General features: G+C 41.4%; 1 protein-coding gene across 1 annotated transcript in view; it reads left to right on the plus strand.

Annotated features, from left to right (window-relative positions):
• The window catches only part of NOL10 (nucleolar protein 10), a 52174-nt gene extending 38771 nt beyond the window's left edge, over positions 1 to 13403 (plus strand). The window contains exons 17-21 of the mRNA XM_066640007.1: positions 1001 to 1090; positions 3601 to 3774; positions 4911 to 5158; positions 7535 to 7637; positions 10571 to 13403. Of these exons, the coding sequence (XP_066496104.1) occupies positions 1001 to 1090; positions 3601 to 3774; positions 4911 to 5158; positions 7535 to 7637; positions 10571 to 10690 (735 nt within the window). The 3' untranslated portion in view covers positions 10691 to 13403. The remainder of the gene's footprint in view (positions 1 to 1000; positions 1091 to 3600; positions 3775 to 4910; positions 5159 to 7534; positions 7638 to 10570) is intronic.
• The last annotated feature ends 436 nt before the right edge of the window (positions 13404 to 13839 follow it).

Below are 13839 nucleotides of genomic sequence, written 5' to 3' on the forward strand. Positions count from 1 at the left end.
TATTTTTAATATATTAGACTTGATGCTACCATGAGAAGGGAGTGCATTTGGGGAAATGTTATAGACCTGTACTTTTAACAAGTTACTCTGTATATTCTTTTAACAATGATAGTAAATGGGACTTACTCCTGGGTAAGTGTGGGTAGGATTGCAGCCTAGGATTGTTAAAAACTGTCCTGCTTGATGATGTCACTTCCAGTCATGACATCACTTCCAGTGGGTCCTGACAGATTCTCATTCTAAAAAGTGGGTCCCGGTGTTAAATGTGTGAGAACCACTGATGTAAGTGATTATCCTAAAAGAATATTAAAACCTGATCCCCATTTTTACCCATCTCATCAGAGTACATACAGATGCCTAAAAAAAATTATCCCAACAACCTTATAACACTGATGGTGAATTTTTTGACTAGATGTGTGTGGTCATATTCTGATTCTTATTTCATTGCATCTCGACAGACTGTGTAACTGTATCCATGCAGATGGGCTATAGCTTGATGAAAGTGCCCATGCTTGACATGGGTCCCAGGTTCAGTCTCTTATCTTCAGCAGGGCTGGGAAAGATCTCGGCCTGGAACCCTGAAGAGAGCCACTTCTAATTAGTGTTGCCTATCTGGGCTAGCTGGACCAGTTCGCTGATTTGGTGCAAGACATCTGTGTATGTTCTCTTGTATTACAATTCAGTAAGGAGAAACAACCACAGTAAGGACTCCTGTCTAAGACAGGCAACCTGAAGTTTACACCTCATGGGAGCTGTGGTAGTGCAGTTTGTTCCTCTGCCACTGAGAAACTCTGGCTTATACTGCAGCCCTTCCTTGCAGAAAGCACAGTGTGAGGAGGAGCCGTAGCATGTGGGCCTGTGGCTTCTCAGAGATGAAAGAATTAAAAGGTTTTTTAATCTTACTGAGACTTCCAATTTCTGATAACTGTAAATTCATGTTCTTTAGTCTGTGTGTCATGTGGAAAGTGCAAGATAAAGAGGTCTGCTTTTCATTTACTAGAAACTTCCCAAGGTGAATAAAGAGCTGGCACTGAAGCTAATCGAGGAAGGAGAAGACGAGTCACAAAATGCAAGGAAAAAGAAACAAAAGGTAGACTTTGCTTCCCTGTGTCTGCCACTTCTTATGAAATAGCAGCTGTGAAACCAAGTGGTTTTAAGTAGTATCCAGAATACCAGATAAATCAATGTTATATGAGCAAATTTCATGCTGGAGGGGTGCTGTACCATCACTGGAGACCAATTCTTTGTATGCAGACAGTCCAGACCCAGTCCCTGGCAACCATAGTTGATAGATTTTGGGTAACAGTGCTCCAAAAGACCTTTTCTAAGGTCTTAGAGGTCCAATCAATGTAGATGGTTTTTATGGGCAATATTATAACCTGGTAAAAGTCAACTTCATATGCTCTTCTGAGGTTTGTAATTCATTATCACTTGGATTACACTATTTAATATAGAATATATTGCGTGGGTTGTATCCTCAGTTTGGTCAGTCATGACTAAGTTCCATTGAAATCGGTTGAAATTGTGTCATGGCAACATAACCGTGATGGATTCAGCGGGTGAAGCACTAAATAGGAGCGGCTGGGTAGCTTTTGTCACATGTGTGTCATGTCTCCAGTCACTCTGCCATTTAAATTTGGCCTTAAATCTATATCTGTTTAAAGGTAAAAGACATCCTTAACAACCGTTTCTGTTTCCCTGATGAGACATAAACCAGCTGATGTCAGTAACGTTCGTGTTCATTATTCTGTCTGCATATTTTTAGACCCACCATTACTGCTCAAAGAATTTTCCTTTCTGGGCAGCTGTACAAACAAGTTGTTGGACCAGACTGAGCCCCAGGTGTGTTAGTACTTTTCCAACTGCAGCCATCAAATGACATTTTTGAATGAATAAAAACTGAACATTAAGCCACCCAACATAATGGTCATTTTAAAATTAACACTCCATCTTAAAATGAAGCTGCCTTAGGGCCCAATCCTATCCCATTTTCCAGTGCCTGTGCAGTTGTGTCAGTGGGGTGTGTGCTGTGTTCTGTGGTGGAGGGACAGTCACTGGGGTCTTCTCAAGGTATGGGAACATTTGTTCCCTGATCATGGGGCTGCATTGTGGCTACACCGGAGCTGGAAAGTTGGATAGGATTGGGCCCTTACTTGTTCCAGCATATAAGTGAGGTGCTGAGGATGCCAAAGGAGAAGATTTCCTTGCCAGCCACACAATGAAACAGTGGCTGTGGTTGGTACATTGTACCATGGATCTTGTAGTAGTATTTGTTTAATGGCTAACACATACACGTTACCTTACTGTTGTGGCTTCCACCCTCGTTCAATTCATGCTATCTTAAAGCAGTTTGTGCAGGCTGTCAGGGGCTATTCTTTCCCTCTGTTATAGATGTAAAAATATTCATTTATTTTGACATATTTAAAGTGAGTTATGCACAAAAGGAGAAACTTTGGTTTATCAGGTAATTTCTGTCATATTTGCCATGCTGTTAATTGTCTAACAAAGGTCAGTGTTATACTTCTCTGATGTAACACAGCATGCTTTCAGGAAGCCTGCAAACAGACTAGCAGGCAAATATGAAAGTCTGAGTACTGGGTCGCCTTGATTACCTTGGGCATGATCCAGAGGCACACAGAGAATATCCCAATGCTTCCATATTGGTACCTCCTTGCTCCCACCAAACACCTTTTGACCAACTTATTATGTTTGTTTTTTGTTAAAGGCAACATTTTCTGGCTAAAGAACTAGTAACTGGGGAATTCCAATTAAAAACAGCATACAGACACAGAACCGATCTCCTGCCCAATGGTTTTCAAAACCCAGTAAAAAGCAGATGTGGAATTTGCTGGGGGAGAGTATCTGCAAATATGGGAAACACTCAAACAGCTGAACTCCCTCTAAATCGCACTCGTATATCAATTGGCAGAATGCAGTAGTTACCATGGGCAGATCCATCTTCCAGACCATTTGTTAGCTACAGTTCCATTTTAATAGTTTACAACCAGATATTAGGAAGCTCTGGTCAAAGCTTTCTTGTTCCTATGGCATCAGCTTCAAATATTCAGGAATCTAGAATTTTTCGATTCTTCCCATAGCTTGCTCCATGACTGCTGAAAAGTATTTAGTCTGCTGCTATCAGTGAGTCATCCCTGGTAACAATATAATTCCAGTACGTTAAAATGTTTTGCATTTTTTAAAACCATGTTATATCCTATATAGGATATGCATTGTCATATGTTGCTATATATTACCTGAGATTCTATATGTTGATACATTCAGACAGCTTGCAGTCCATAGAGTTATACGTTACACAGTGACACATCTGATGGTGACACAGTTTAGGCAAAGAACCACTGGTTGCACCAGTACAACTCATCAGGTCAATTCTGAAGACTTATCCCTGGATAAGACACTCGTCTCATGCTTACAAAGATAGTGAAATGTTCCAAAGAGATGTAAAAGAGTGAAGAAAGTCAGCTTAATTTCACAAAATGCTGCTTGCTTAATGCATCCTATAGATCCTATGCCTTTTAAAATAAGTGTATCAATGTGCTTAAACTTTACAACTAGCTTTCACATGGTCCTTTTCTCTTTCAGAAAATGCCTAGCATTCTTAGTGATGATCGTTTCAAAGTCATGTTTGAGAACCCAGATTTCCAAGTGGATGAGAAGAGTGAAGAGTTCCGGTTGCTCAATCCACTTGTTTCTAAAATAAGCGAAAAAAGAAAGCAAAAGTTAAAGATGTTAGAGCATCAGCAAACCCTGGGAGAGGTAAATATGTTTGTCATCTTTTGCGTTTGTCATCTTTGTAAGTAAAGAGTAGGCCACAGTGTGTCATCTCCACACGGAGAATCGGGAAGAGCATAACATTACTCTGGAAGAAACAAGGAGATGCATTTAGACCAGTGATTTTCAATCTTTTTCATCTCATGGCACACTGACAAGGTGCTAATATTGTCAAGGCACACCATCAGTTTTTTGATAATTGGCAAGGCACACCATGCTGTTGGTGGGGAGCTTACATCCCCCAAACGCCCTACTAATAAATGAACCTCCTCCAAATTCCCGCAACAAACCTGCAGGCCATTCGCAGCACACCAGTGTGCCATGGCACAGTGGTTGAAAATTTAGCTGGTTTAGACATTTAGCTATGTTCTAATGTCAGCTGTGATGTCAGCTGTGTCAAAATCTGATGTCAGATTTTGGGATGGGTCGTCATTTGGATGGCTTCTGAATATCAGAAGAGTGGCCATGATAGTCTGTTGCAGGAGCAAAAGAAAAATAGTATGGCACTTTAGAAGAATGGCTACAGCTCATTGGTTGAACATGTGCTTTGCATGTACATGGTCACAAGTTCCATCCCTGGCAGCTCTAGTGATAGGATCTGGGATAAGAGATCTCAAGATCTTGGAGAGCTGCTGCCATGGAAACAGTGCTGGACTAGATGGAGTCAGTCTGAGGCAGTGCCATATGTTGCTATGTTCAAAGACTAATAAATTCATAAAAAAGAGAGACTAAATCGCCTGGTAGGGGTGGGAGTAAGTAAAGACCGAAAAGGGAGCTCATAGTATTGTGGTGGTTTGTCTTGTTTTTCCCACCTGTGTGTAAATGCTAAATCTCACTGTGAATACATTTTGTCTTTATGCAAGAGAGTGCTCTGGCTTGGCACATTCCATTTAGAATTATAGGTTTAATAAGAAGCATTCAAATAATACTGTTGCAGATCTGTTCAGTGTGTACGTGTATATTTGTATATGTCTTTCTTGATTGCTAACAGATTTTTCTCAATCGTCACCTTCTCCCATTCGTGCATATGTGGAGTGTCACGTACTCTAATTGGGTAAATAGTTCATTTGAGGGACATTAACACGTCTTTTTTTTTTAAAAGCAACTATTTTTGTCCACAGGAAGAAGAGGAAGAACCAGAAGGAAAACCAAGTGATGCAGAAAGTTCTGAGACTTCAGATGATGAAAAAGGCTGGGTTGAAGAGGTCAGGAAACAGCGCAGACTTCTACGCCAGGAGGAAAAAGTAAAACGGCAGGAAAGGTTCAAGGAGGATCAGCAAACAGTCCTGAAACCTCAGTTTTTTGAGATTAAAGCTGGGGAAGAATTTAGAAGTTTCAAGGACACCGCCAAAAGGCAAAAGTTACTGAAGTAAGCTGGTATCTCTGTTTCATTTGCTTGACTTGTACTTAACTGTTTTCTTCATTATGGCTGAGATGCCAGTTTATATGGCAATGGTTTCACTGGCTGCATTTGAAGTCAGTTGTTGATACAGCCAGGCACTGTGATGGGGAAGAGAGCATGTCTTAATTTGCCATGGCTTTTAACTTGCACAAATTGAGGAAGGGCTGTGGTTCAGTGGTAGAGCATTTGCTTTACCTGCAGAAGGTCCCAGGTTAAATTCCCATTATCTCCTGGTTGTGGCAGGGATGGGGGGAGAGAGAGAGAGAGAGATTCCTGCTTGAAACCCTGGAGAACTGCTGTCAGTACTGTCAATCCATACTGGCATGGACAGAGCAATGGCCTGACTCGTATAAGGCAACTTCCTCTGAAATGTTTTAGCCCCAATCCCTAGCAACCAAACCTTCAAGCTACTTTCTGAAAACCATGTTAGAGCCACAGATGGAGGGACACCAGCAGTGCATGGGGTTATCGTACAGAGGGAACATAACCTAATAACGTCAAGTGGAGCGTGGGAGGTGAAGGGCCAGAGAGAGGCCTGACTGGGAAGGAATCCAGCTGGAACGAGGAGTTCTATGAAAGACTAGAACTATTCAATTGTAAAAATCCCTACAGGGGTTTAGAACAGCCTCCCTATGTAAACCACCTCTGATTAAAGTCTGAGGAGAGATCTGATGACCAAAGAAAGGCCGTATATAAATAATAATAAATAAATAATAAACTTCAAAGTGCATGCATTTTGATAGGTTATTTATTTGTAGCTGTTTGTCGGGATTTGAGCTACTGCCCATCCCCTGGGTCCCTACCTGTATAGGTACAGCTGCCTGTATAGGGCTTCCAGGACCAAGCCCACCTGGCTTATATCCTCAAGGCTGTCTTTCTCCCCACTTCCTCAGCCTCAAAGCAACAACAGGGTTTACAGCACCCTACTCCTCAGCCTCACAGCCTTCTGGAGCCTCCCTTCTAGCTAGCCTCAGTCCTCAGTCAGCCCTTTCTTATCCCTGGCCCTCTCCTAATATTACCCTGACCTTGGCTGGTCCCTCCGCTGTTCCCGGCTCCACCCACCTGGCCTGGTCACCTTCTGAGTCCTAAACCTCCTCTTCTGAGAGACAGGAAGTATCCTGCAGACACTTGCCATGCCTTGCTTCTCTGCCTGATCCATTGTGTGCCAGCATGCTCCACTCAACAGACCAGTGCCTATGTCCTGAGGCCTTTCCGACCTCAGAGGGCCTGTTCTGGCCCTGTACCTGCCAGGCAGGCCACTTACCCTACCCAATAGGGAAGCATTCAAGGCAGCTATCATAAGAGTAATATTTAAGAAAAACAGACCCTCAAATATAACAGGCAGACAGCTAGCAGCAAACACTGGCAATAGCTGCATTAATCAAACAAACAATAGCAATGCTAGTAACAATATAAATCAATATAAGCAGAGCAGTTCTTTTATAACCTCCAAAAAAGCTTAGGCCTCAAAAACGAAACAAAACAGATGTACCTTTAACCTCTGACAGAACAGTCATTATAGGCCTAATAAACTATCTATATCAGTTTTAAGAATGTCACCTACATTCTCACAGCTCCCTGTCCCTGCACAGGCAAGCTTGCTTTCCCTCTCTGTCATGGCAGCTTTATATTGTGAACTTCTTTGTGCCTCATGGAATGATGCTCCAGAGGGTCCCCCAACTTTGAGGGCAGGATGCAGAGTGTTGCTTCCACAGGACAAGAGCTGAAAAGCCCCTGTGGCTTAGCAAAACAGTACAATATGCTTTGCATCTTGGCTGTATATAATAAGAGGGACAGACTTGTGTTCCACTTGTGGCTTGTGTTCTAACTTTCTAATGAAGGCCTGCCTCTGTGCAAAAGGAAAAAAAAACATGGTTTTTACCAAATGTACACCATCTGGGTATATGTGCAGCCTAGTTGACAATCTTTTTTGTACATATGCAGTATATGCAAAGGATAACTATGGCTCCCCCATCCACTTCATGCCTATACTTTATATGGAAGCATTTGTGGAATGATTTATGATTCTTCTATAAAACTGGGTATTTGTTTTGACTCACTATCTCAGTGTTAATCAAAGCTTAATTTCTTGATGCTAACATCTTAAGTCCTGATGATCCTGTTATCCTAGGAGAGAGAGAACTGCCTCTACCAACTCCGGTGTTTGTACCCATGCAATATTTGGGACAATAAAAATGAGATTTCTGGATAAGTTGTTTAATAATGTGATTTGGAATGGCAGCAAATGAACTTTCTCTGAGTATGCATATAGATGGTTTGAATTTTTTTTTAAATATAGCTACAGAAAGCTGAGAGACTGATTTTTCTTCCCATGTTCTATAGAAAAACACTTGGAGACCGCTTGCAGCTCGAAGAGAAGGTTGGCGCACTTAGTGTACACGATACTACTATAGGAAGCAAACAAGTTACCTTTAAATTAAAAAAGGTAAGCTAAAAATCTTCATTAAACAAGTTAATATAATATTAATTTTAAGGCTGTAGTCATGCTAAATGAACTTTCTGGTAGCTTACTTTCCTCTTTGAACTCTAAATGTTGATGATTGTCTCCAGGGTGGGCAGTGTGCACTGTGCAAATTTTGCAGATTTGCATGATCTCCTGCTTCTAGCCATGAGGAGGTGCAAGGAGCGACATTTAGGTGCTGAATCTTGGTCCCAATTGGCAATAAAATCTCACACAAAGTTAAAATTGCAGCTTATTTCAAGGTTCCTCCCGAGACAAAACAACGGAGAATTTTCAAGGGAAGCCAGCTGAGTTTTTATAAGATAAATGAAATTTCCCAGGTGGGTTACAAATAATCTCTAGTCCTGGCAGGCAGCAACTTTTGATTGGTCTCACCAAGGCATCTTGGGTTCTGTTTTGGATCCAGTGAAGGTTCACTGTAATCAGACCACACTTCCACTCACACATGCAGTTTTGCTCTAGAAAAGACAGCCAGTGCAATTGAAATAGCTCCCAAAAGCTCCAGTGTTTTTAAAGCAGAAATATTGCATGGAAACTTTGGGCACTTGGATTTGGCCCACAAAAGCATCATAACCAGACTGCTATGAAATGAACGGATGAGCTAATTACATCTACATAGGTTTCTACTAACTAGTTTGCGATTGTCTGCATAATAACATGAATCAATATAACCATATCGTTTAATAATTTTTAGTAGAAGTACATGTGGTGATGACTGAAACTAGGTTAATTTATACTACTGCACATAGAAATGCTTTTTTTCTTCATAAATCAGACTCCTCTTCCCACCCACCATCCCCCTTCTTGTGCTCCAAGGCATCCTCTTGGCCAATTTGTTATGGTTTTATGCTGAATTGTACATTTGTGCTCTTAATCAAAAGTAGAGGAGGAGGAAAAATATTCATCATGGGCTCCCACTGTTCAGCATTTAGTTCAGCATGTGTGAGCCTGTACTCTGTGAATATAATGGGTAGCCAAACTAATGTGGAACAGAGGTGTTGAAATAGAAGAATGTGAGTTCACTGGAGTGTTTAGTGACATCAGTCAAGCACACAAACCAATATAGTTGTTTAAGTTCACACTATTTGGCTGAGATAAAAGGTAAACCCTCACATACTTCTCTGAGACCAATACTGGCAGCTATGTACTGTCTGTTGTGAGTAGAAAATTGTAACAGTGAATAGAAATATGGAGAAGATTATCAAAGTAGCAATATGTTACAATTATCTTAATGTTGTTTACAGTTCAAGCAAATAAAACAAATACATCAAACAACACTTCTTCTTAGGCTGCAATCCTAACCACACTTTCCTGAGAGTAAGCCCCATTGAACAAAATAGGATTTACTTCTGAGTAGACCTGGTTAGGATTGTGCCCTTGATCATATCAGCTGTCACATCTATTTGCTTCATCAATTAGTAAATCCAATAAATATCATATTTCACTTCAATTAACTATCGTATCGCTTCACCCTAGTGTATTTCTACACAGTTTATGCATTAATCAGAATCCCTCTCCCAGTATTGAAAGAATCCATCCATCGCCCTTGTATTCGCTATGTGTTACGTCCTTCCTTCTAGATAACGTAGTGTATATGTTAATTTTACACATTGTCGAACTGACAAATGTTTTTCCTGCTTCCTCCTTTATTACTGAAACTTCCACTTTTCAAAACTGTATTATAGCAGTCTTTATAAAATTAAATACTAGCCATTTCATTTCAGTCACAGTATCTCCAGTTATCAATACTGCAACCATAAGATATAATGATTTCACTCCAGGTTCCTGTATTTTTGTCAGTATTTGAATCCAGAAAAATCTGAATGTGTGCATAAGAAAAATCTTGCTGGATCACAGAAAGGAACCATCTAGACTACCTTCCTTACATCTCACAGTAGCCTGTTGGATGCTCCTAAGAGCAGACAAGACAAGATACCTGTATCCTGTTGCACTCCCTTGAATCTGGCATTCAGAGACAGGCTCTCTCTGAAACCTGGAGATTACATACATGCATGTTAGTACATTTCTGTGTCCATAGTATATATTTCCATGGAGTCCATTGTGATAGCAAAATATTTTAACATAATTTTTAGTAAAGTGGAACATACTGCAAGACTCTCATTCCTGTGCTCCATACGTAGGCCCATACAATTGGAAAGCTGAAGTACTTAAGTGAGGTGTGTCTAATTTTGCTTGTACTTCAGTACAGTAATTCCAAAAGCTAAACTGTGTAGTATCTTTTGTATACAGGCGTGCCTCAGTATCCGCAGGCATTCCAGAATCCCTCACCCCCTGGATAGATGATTCTGGGGATGCCTCCCGCCCAAAAGAGGTGAGGGGAGCTATGCTCCCTTCACCTCCAATGGGTCTTCTGAGTCCCACAGAGGCCACGCGCATGTGCGCACCCTGGCTTCCTTGGCTCTCCTAATGTTTTTTTTTTAAGGCATAAAAATCACTTCCAGATTTACAGAAAAACCAGAACTGACTTTTTTTTTTTTTTGCCTAAATGGCCATTCTGCAGCTTACAGAGGCCATAGGCAGAAGACTGGAATGGGCATTCTGGAGGCTGCAGGCAGAAGACTGGAGATGGGCATTGGCAGATGGACATTCTGAGGCTTGCAAAGGCCATGGGCAGAAGCCCAAGGCGAGGGGAGCATAGCTCTCCTCACCTCCAGAGGGTGCAGGGAGTGTGCGAGGAGGCTCTCTCGCATCTGCAGTTAACTGAACCACGGATACGAGAGCCCACCTATATTTACATTTCTGTAAATTAAAACAACAATAATCCTATGCTGTCTATTTCAGAAATTGTTCTTTAACTCAAATCAGGTAATGTTTAGTGACTCTTTTATATATGATTTGAAAGTGAAATGTTGATTTCTCTTGTGCAACTTTTTCAGTCTGAGCAGCAGAAGAAACAGCAGGAAGCAGAGCACCATCACCATCAAGAGAGGAGAAAGCTCCGACGTTCAGCTGGCCACCTTGGAAATAGACGGGGACGAGGACGGCCATTCCATTGACACAGCAATTCTGCTCCTCCTCTTGAGGGACTCACAGAGACCCTTTTTTGCCGAAGTCCACAGTAGAAAAAGGACCTCTTCCTATGCCTGTTTGACAAGGGAGAACTATATGCAGCAAAATTCTGTGGTGCCAAAAAAGAAGAACCACACAGTGACACAAGATATTTATGTTGTTAAAGAGCATTGTATAACCTTGTTTGTGATTCATATGCAAAACTGTGTGTACAAGGTTGAATACAATCTTTTTTTAAAAAAAAGAATGCATTTTAGCCACAGTATGTTGTTTCAACTGGCCTTCATTTTCAACGACTGAAAAACTTTAATCTGCCAAGACTTAAAATAAATAATGAAAGCCATTTTGTCCTGAAACAACTTGAAGTCATGTTCATGGAACATTAGGAAACAAAATGATCTAGGTATTGCCGGAAACTTTTGTCTGAAGAAAAACCAGAACTTTGTCTTCCAAGTGATCCTGTTGAGTAAGCCCTCCTAGCAAAAGATTTGTGTTATCTTCAAGCTCCTTTCCCCTACACCCCCATTATGAAATGTGTTCATAACCTTACAGGGAGACGTACTCAGTGTACATGTCTCTGCAGCTGTAGGTATGTTTGCATTTGTGTGAGTATCAACATTACTGAATTAGGATCTAGAGAGGAAATGGTCAGTACATCCTCACCAATCTGCAAAACCAGATCCAGCATAAATATACATTTCACCTCATGTGATTACTCTCTTTTATTTCCACAGCTGATAGAGATCAGACCTATACATGAATAGGTGAACACCTTTTAAACCATTAATTGCATTTAACAGTGAATTTATTCCATGTGTTAATCTCTGGTTGGCTGTTGAAGTCTGGCAACAGACCCATGTGGGTTCTAGTCTTAAGCCTGCTTCCCCTACTGCACATCATGACCTATCCAAATTAATGCACAGTGCTTATGCACTGTGACACAGCACAAGTATTGGCTTACATGGAAGAAAAAGACATAAGAAGAGCCTTACTGGATCAGGCCAAAGGTCCATCTAATCCAGGATGCTCTTTCCTGCAATTCCCCACCAACTGCCTCCAGGAAACCAAATTTACAAGAAGGCATACAGGGGGGCCCTGTATCCTCAGATTCACTTATCCATTGATCGAGTTCACGGGGACTCCTGCGCACGCTCCCCTGACACACACCACCTCTGGAAATAAAGGGAGCAGAGCTCCCCTTACCTCTGGAGGGTCCTCTAAACCCAGCAGACTGTGGACATTAATCTGTAGTCTCTACAGGGCTCAGACTGAGCCTTAGAGGCTAAAATGTGTCACTTCCTGTTTTACGAAGTTACTTTTTAATGCCTTATAAAGCATTAGGAGGCCTGGGGAAGCCCTGGAGGGCCTTTATAAAGCGTTAAAAAGTCACTTCTGGTTTTAGGAAAAAATGTAAGTGACATTTGTTTACCTCTAAGGCTCAGTCTCCGCCTAGCAGAGAGCGTGGATGGACTTCTGCAGCCTCTGCTGGGTTCAGAGGGCCTTCCTGAGGTGAGAGCAGCGGAGCTTGCCTCTGGAGTGTGGTGGTAAGCATCCTCTCATATCTGTGGATTCAGGTATCTGCGGGGGGTTCTGGAATGGAACCCCTGCAGATACGGGGGCACACCTGTTTTTCTCTCCTACCACTGCTTCTCTCCAACTGGTATTCAGAGGTATGCAACTAGTATTCTGCTGGATCTGGTGTGACAGCCATCATGATTGTAGCCATTGATAGACCTAGAAAAATCTAGGGGGGAAAAATGCTTCACACAATGAAAAAAGCAAAAATCCTGTGCTGGGTTCTCTACAATCTATGGATCCACCTGGCAATGAATTCTTGTGGGTTTTGACTGTGTATGTTCATCCCAAAATGTCTGGTAGCAATATAAAAAGAAAACCCATCTTCTACAGCTAATCTTCTTTTCTGACTGAGGTTTGATTTGAGAATAGGCTCATCCTGCGTGTATTCTTTATTACAGGTTTCAGTCTGTGTCTGGTATACATAGAAGATCTGCAAGACACAACTTTCAGGTTTTATGTTTTTCAGGTGACGTTTCTGAAAAGTAGGGCACTAGACTGAACTTTAACCATAGATGTCAATGGCCTAAACAGTATGTGTGCAGAACTGCTGTGATACGGCTGCTGTGAGATTACTAATTTATGACTTCTACAGTGAAAATGTCCCTAACCGGCACTACAGAACTGTGACCCAGTTCTTGCCATTTGAGAGTAAGCCCTCCTTACTCTCCTTTCCTAGCATGAACACTTCAGTGCTCGTCTTAATTCTGATGTCTCTTGAACCGAAGGATGAGAGTTTATGGCGAGAAATCTCAAATTCTGGAGAACTCTGAATCTGCTACTATGAACAGCATGTTTGTTGAAATATATTTAATTTGTAGGTTCTGCTGTGGTTGTAGGGGGTGATAGTTGCCTACATAATCTGGACACATTTCAAATGTTTGTCTTGTGCTAGGGCAAGAGAATACATCTGAGAATGGGGGAATAGGAAAGGCGACTTGGGAGAGCTTATTGGAGGCTGTTGCTGGTAGAGATGTCGTCGTCTTCCTTTCTCTGGCTAATAGAAGCCCCTCACAGAGCCTTCTGGTTTCAAAATCCTATAAGCAGAAAACTGTTTGACCACTTTTCAGGATGTGTTTTCACAGCAATGTGAACAAAAACTTTTTAAAAATAAAAGTTGAAGATTCCAGGACTCCAGAGGAGTATTCATTATTCCATTCTATCAACACTGATCACAACCATGTTGATTCCTGGACCTCAATAGTGAGAGCTTATTTACAGATAACTCTTCTATGTAAGCACTGTTCTTTGAAAGCATATTTGGACAGGACAAATGAGGTCATTAAATGCTTTGTGTTGCTTTGCAGTCATAACATCAAATGTCTGTGCTTAGAAAGGGCATTCACAGCTTAGAGTAACTACAGCTTCACTGCAATATGATTTGATGATTGAATAGTGAATCTCTGGTGTCTATAAGATGATTATGGCAATAAAGCACTGGTAACTATGTACACAAACTCTGGGATCCTTCTAGCTTACCTATGGGTTCCAATCAACTTTTAGACTCCAGGTCTTTGGCAGTGAGCTTGGAAACCTGATCAGCAGAACATCATTATGATTC

The sequence above is a fragment of the Tiliqua scincoides genome, chromosome 1 (assembly GCF_035046505.1).
Source record: "Tiliqua scincoides isolate rTilSci1 chromosome 1, rTilSci1.hap2, whole genome shotgun sequence".
NCBI lineage: Eukaryota > Metazoa > Chordata > Lepidosauria > Squamata > Scincidae > Tiliqua > Tiliqua scincoides.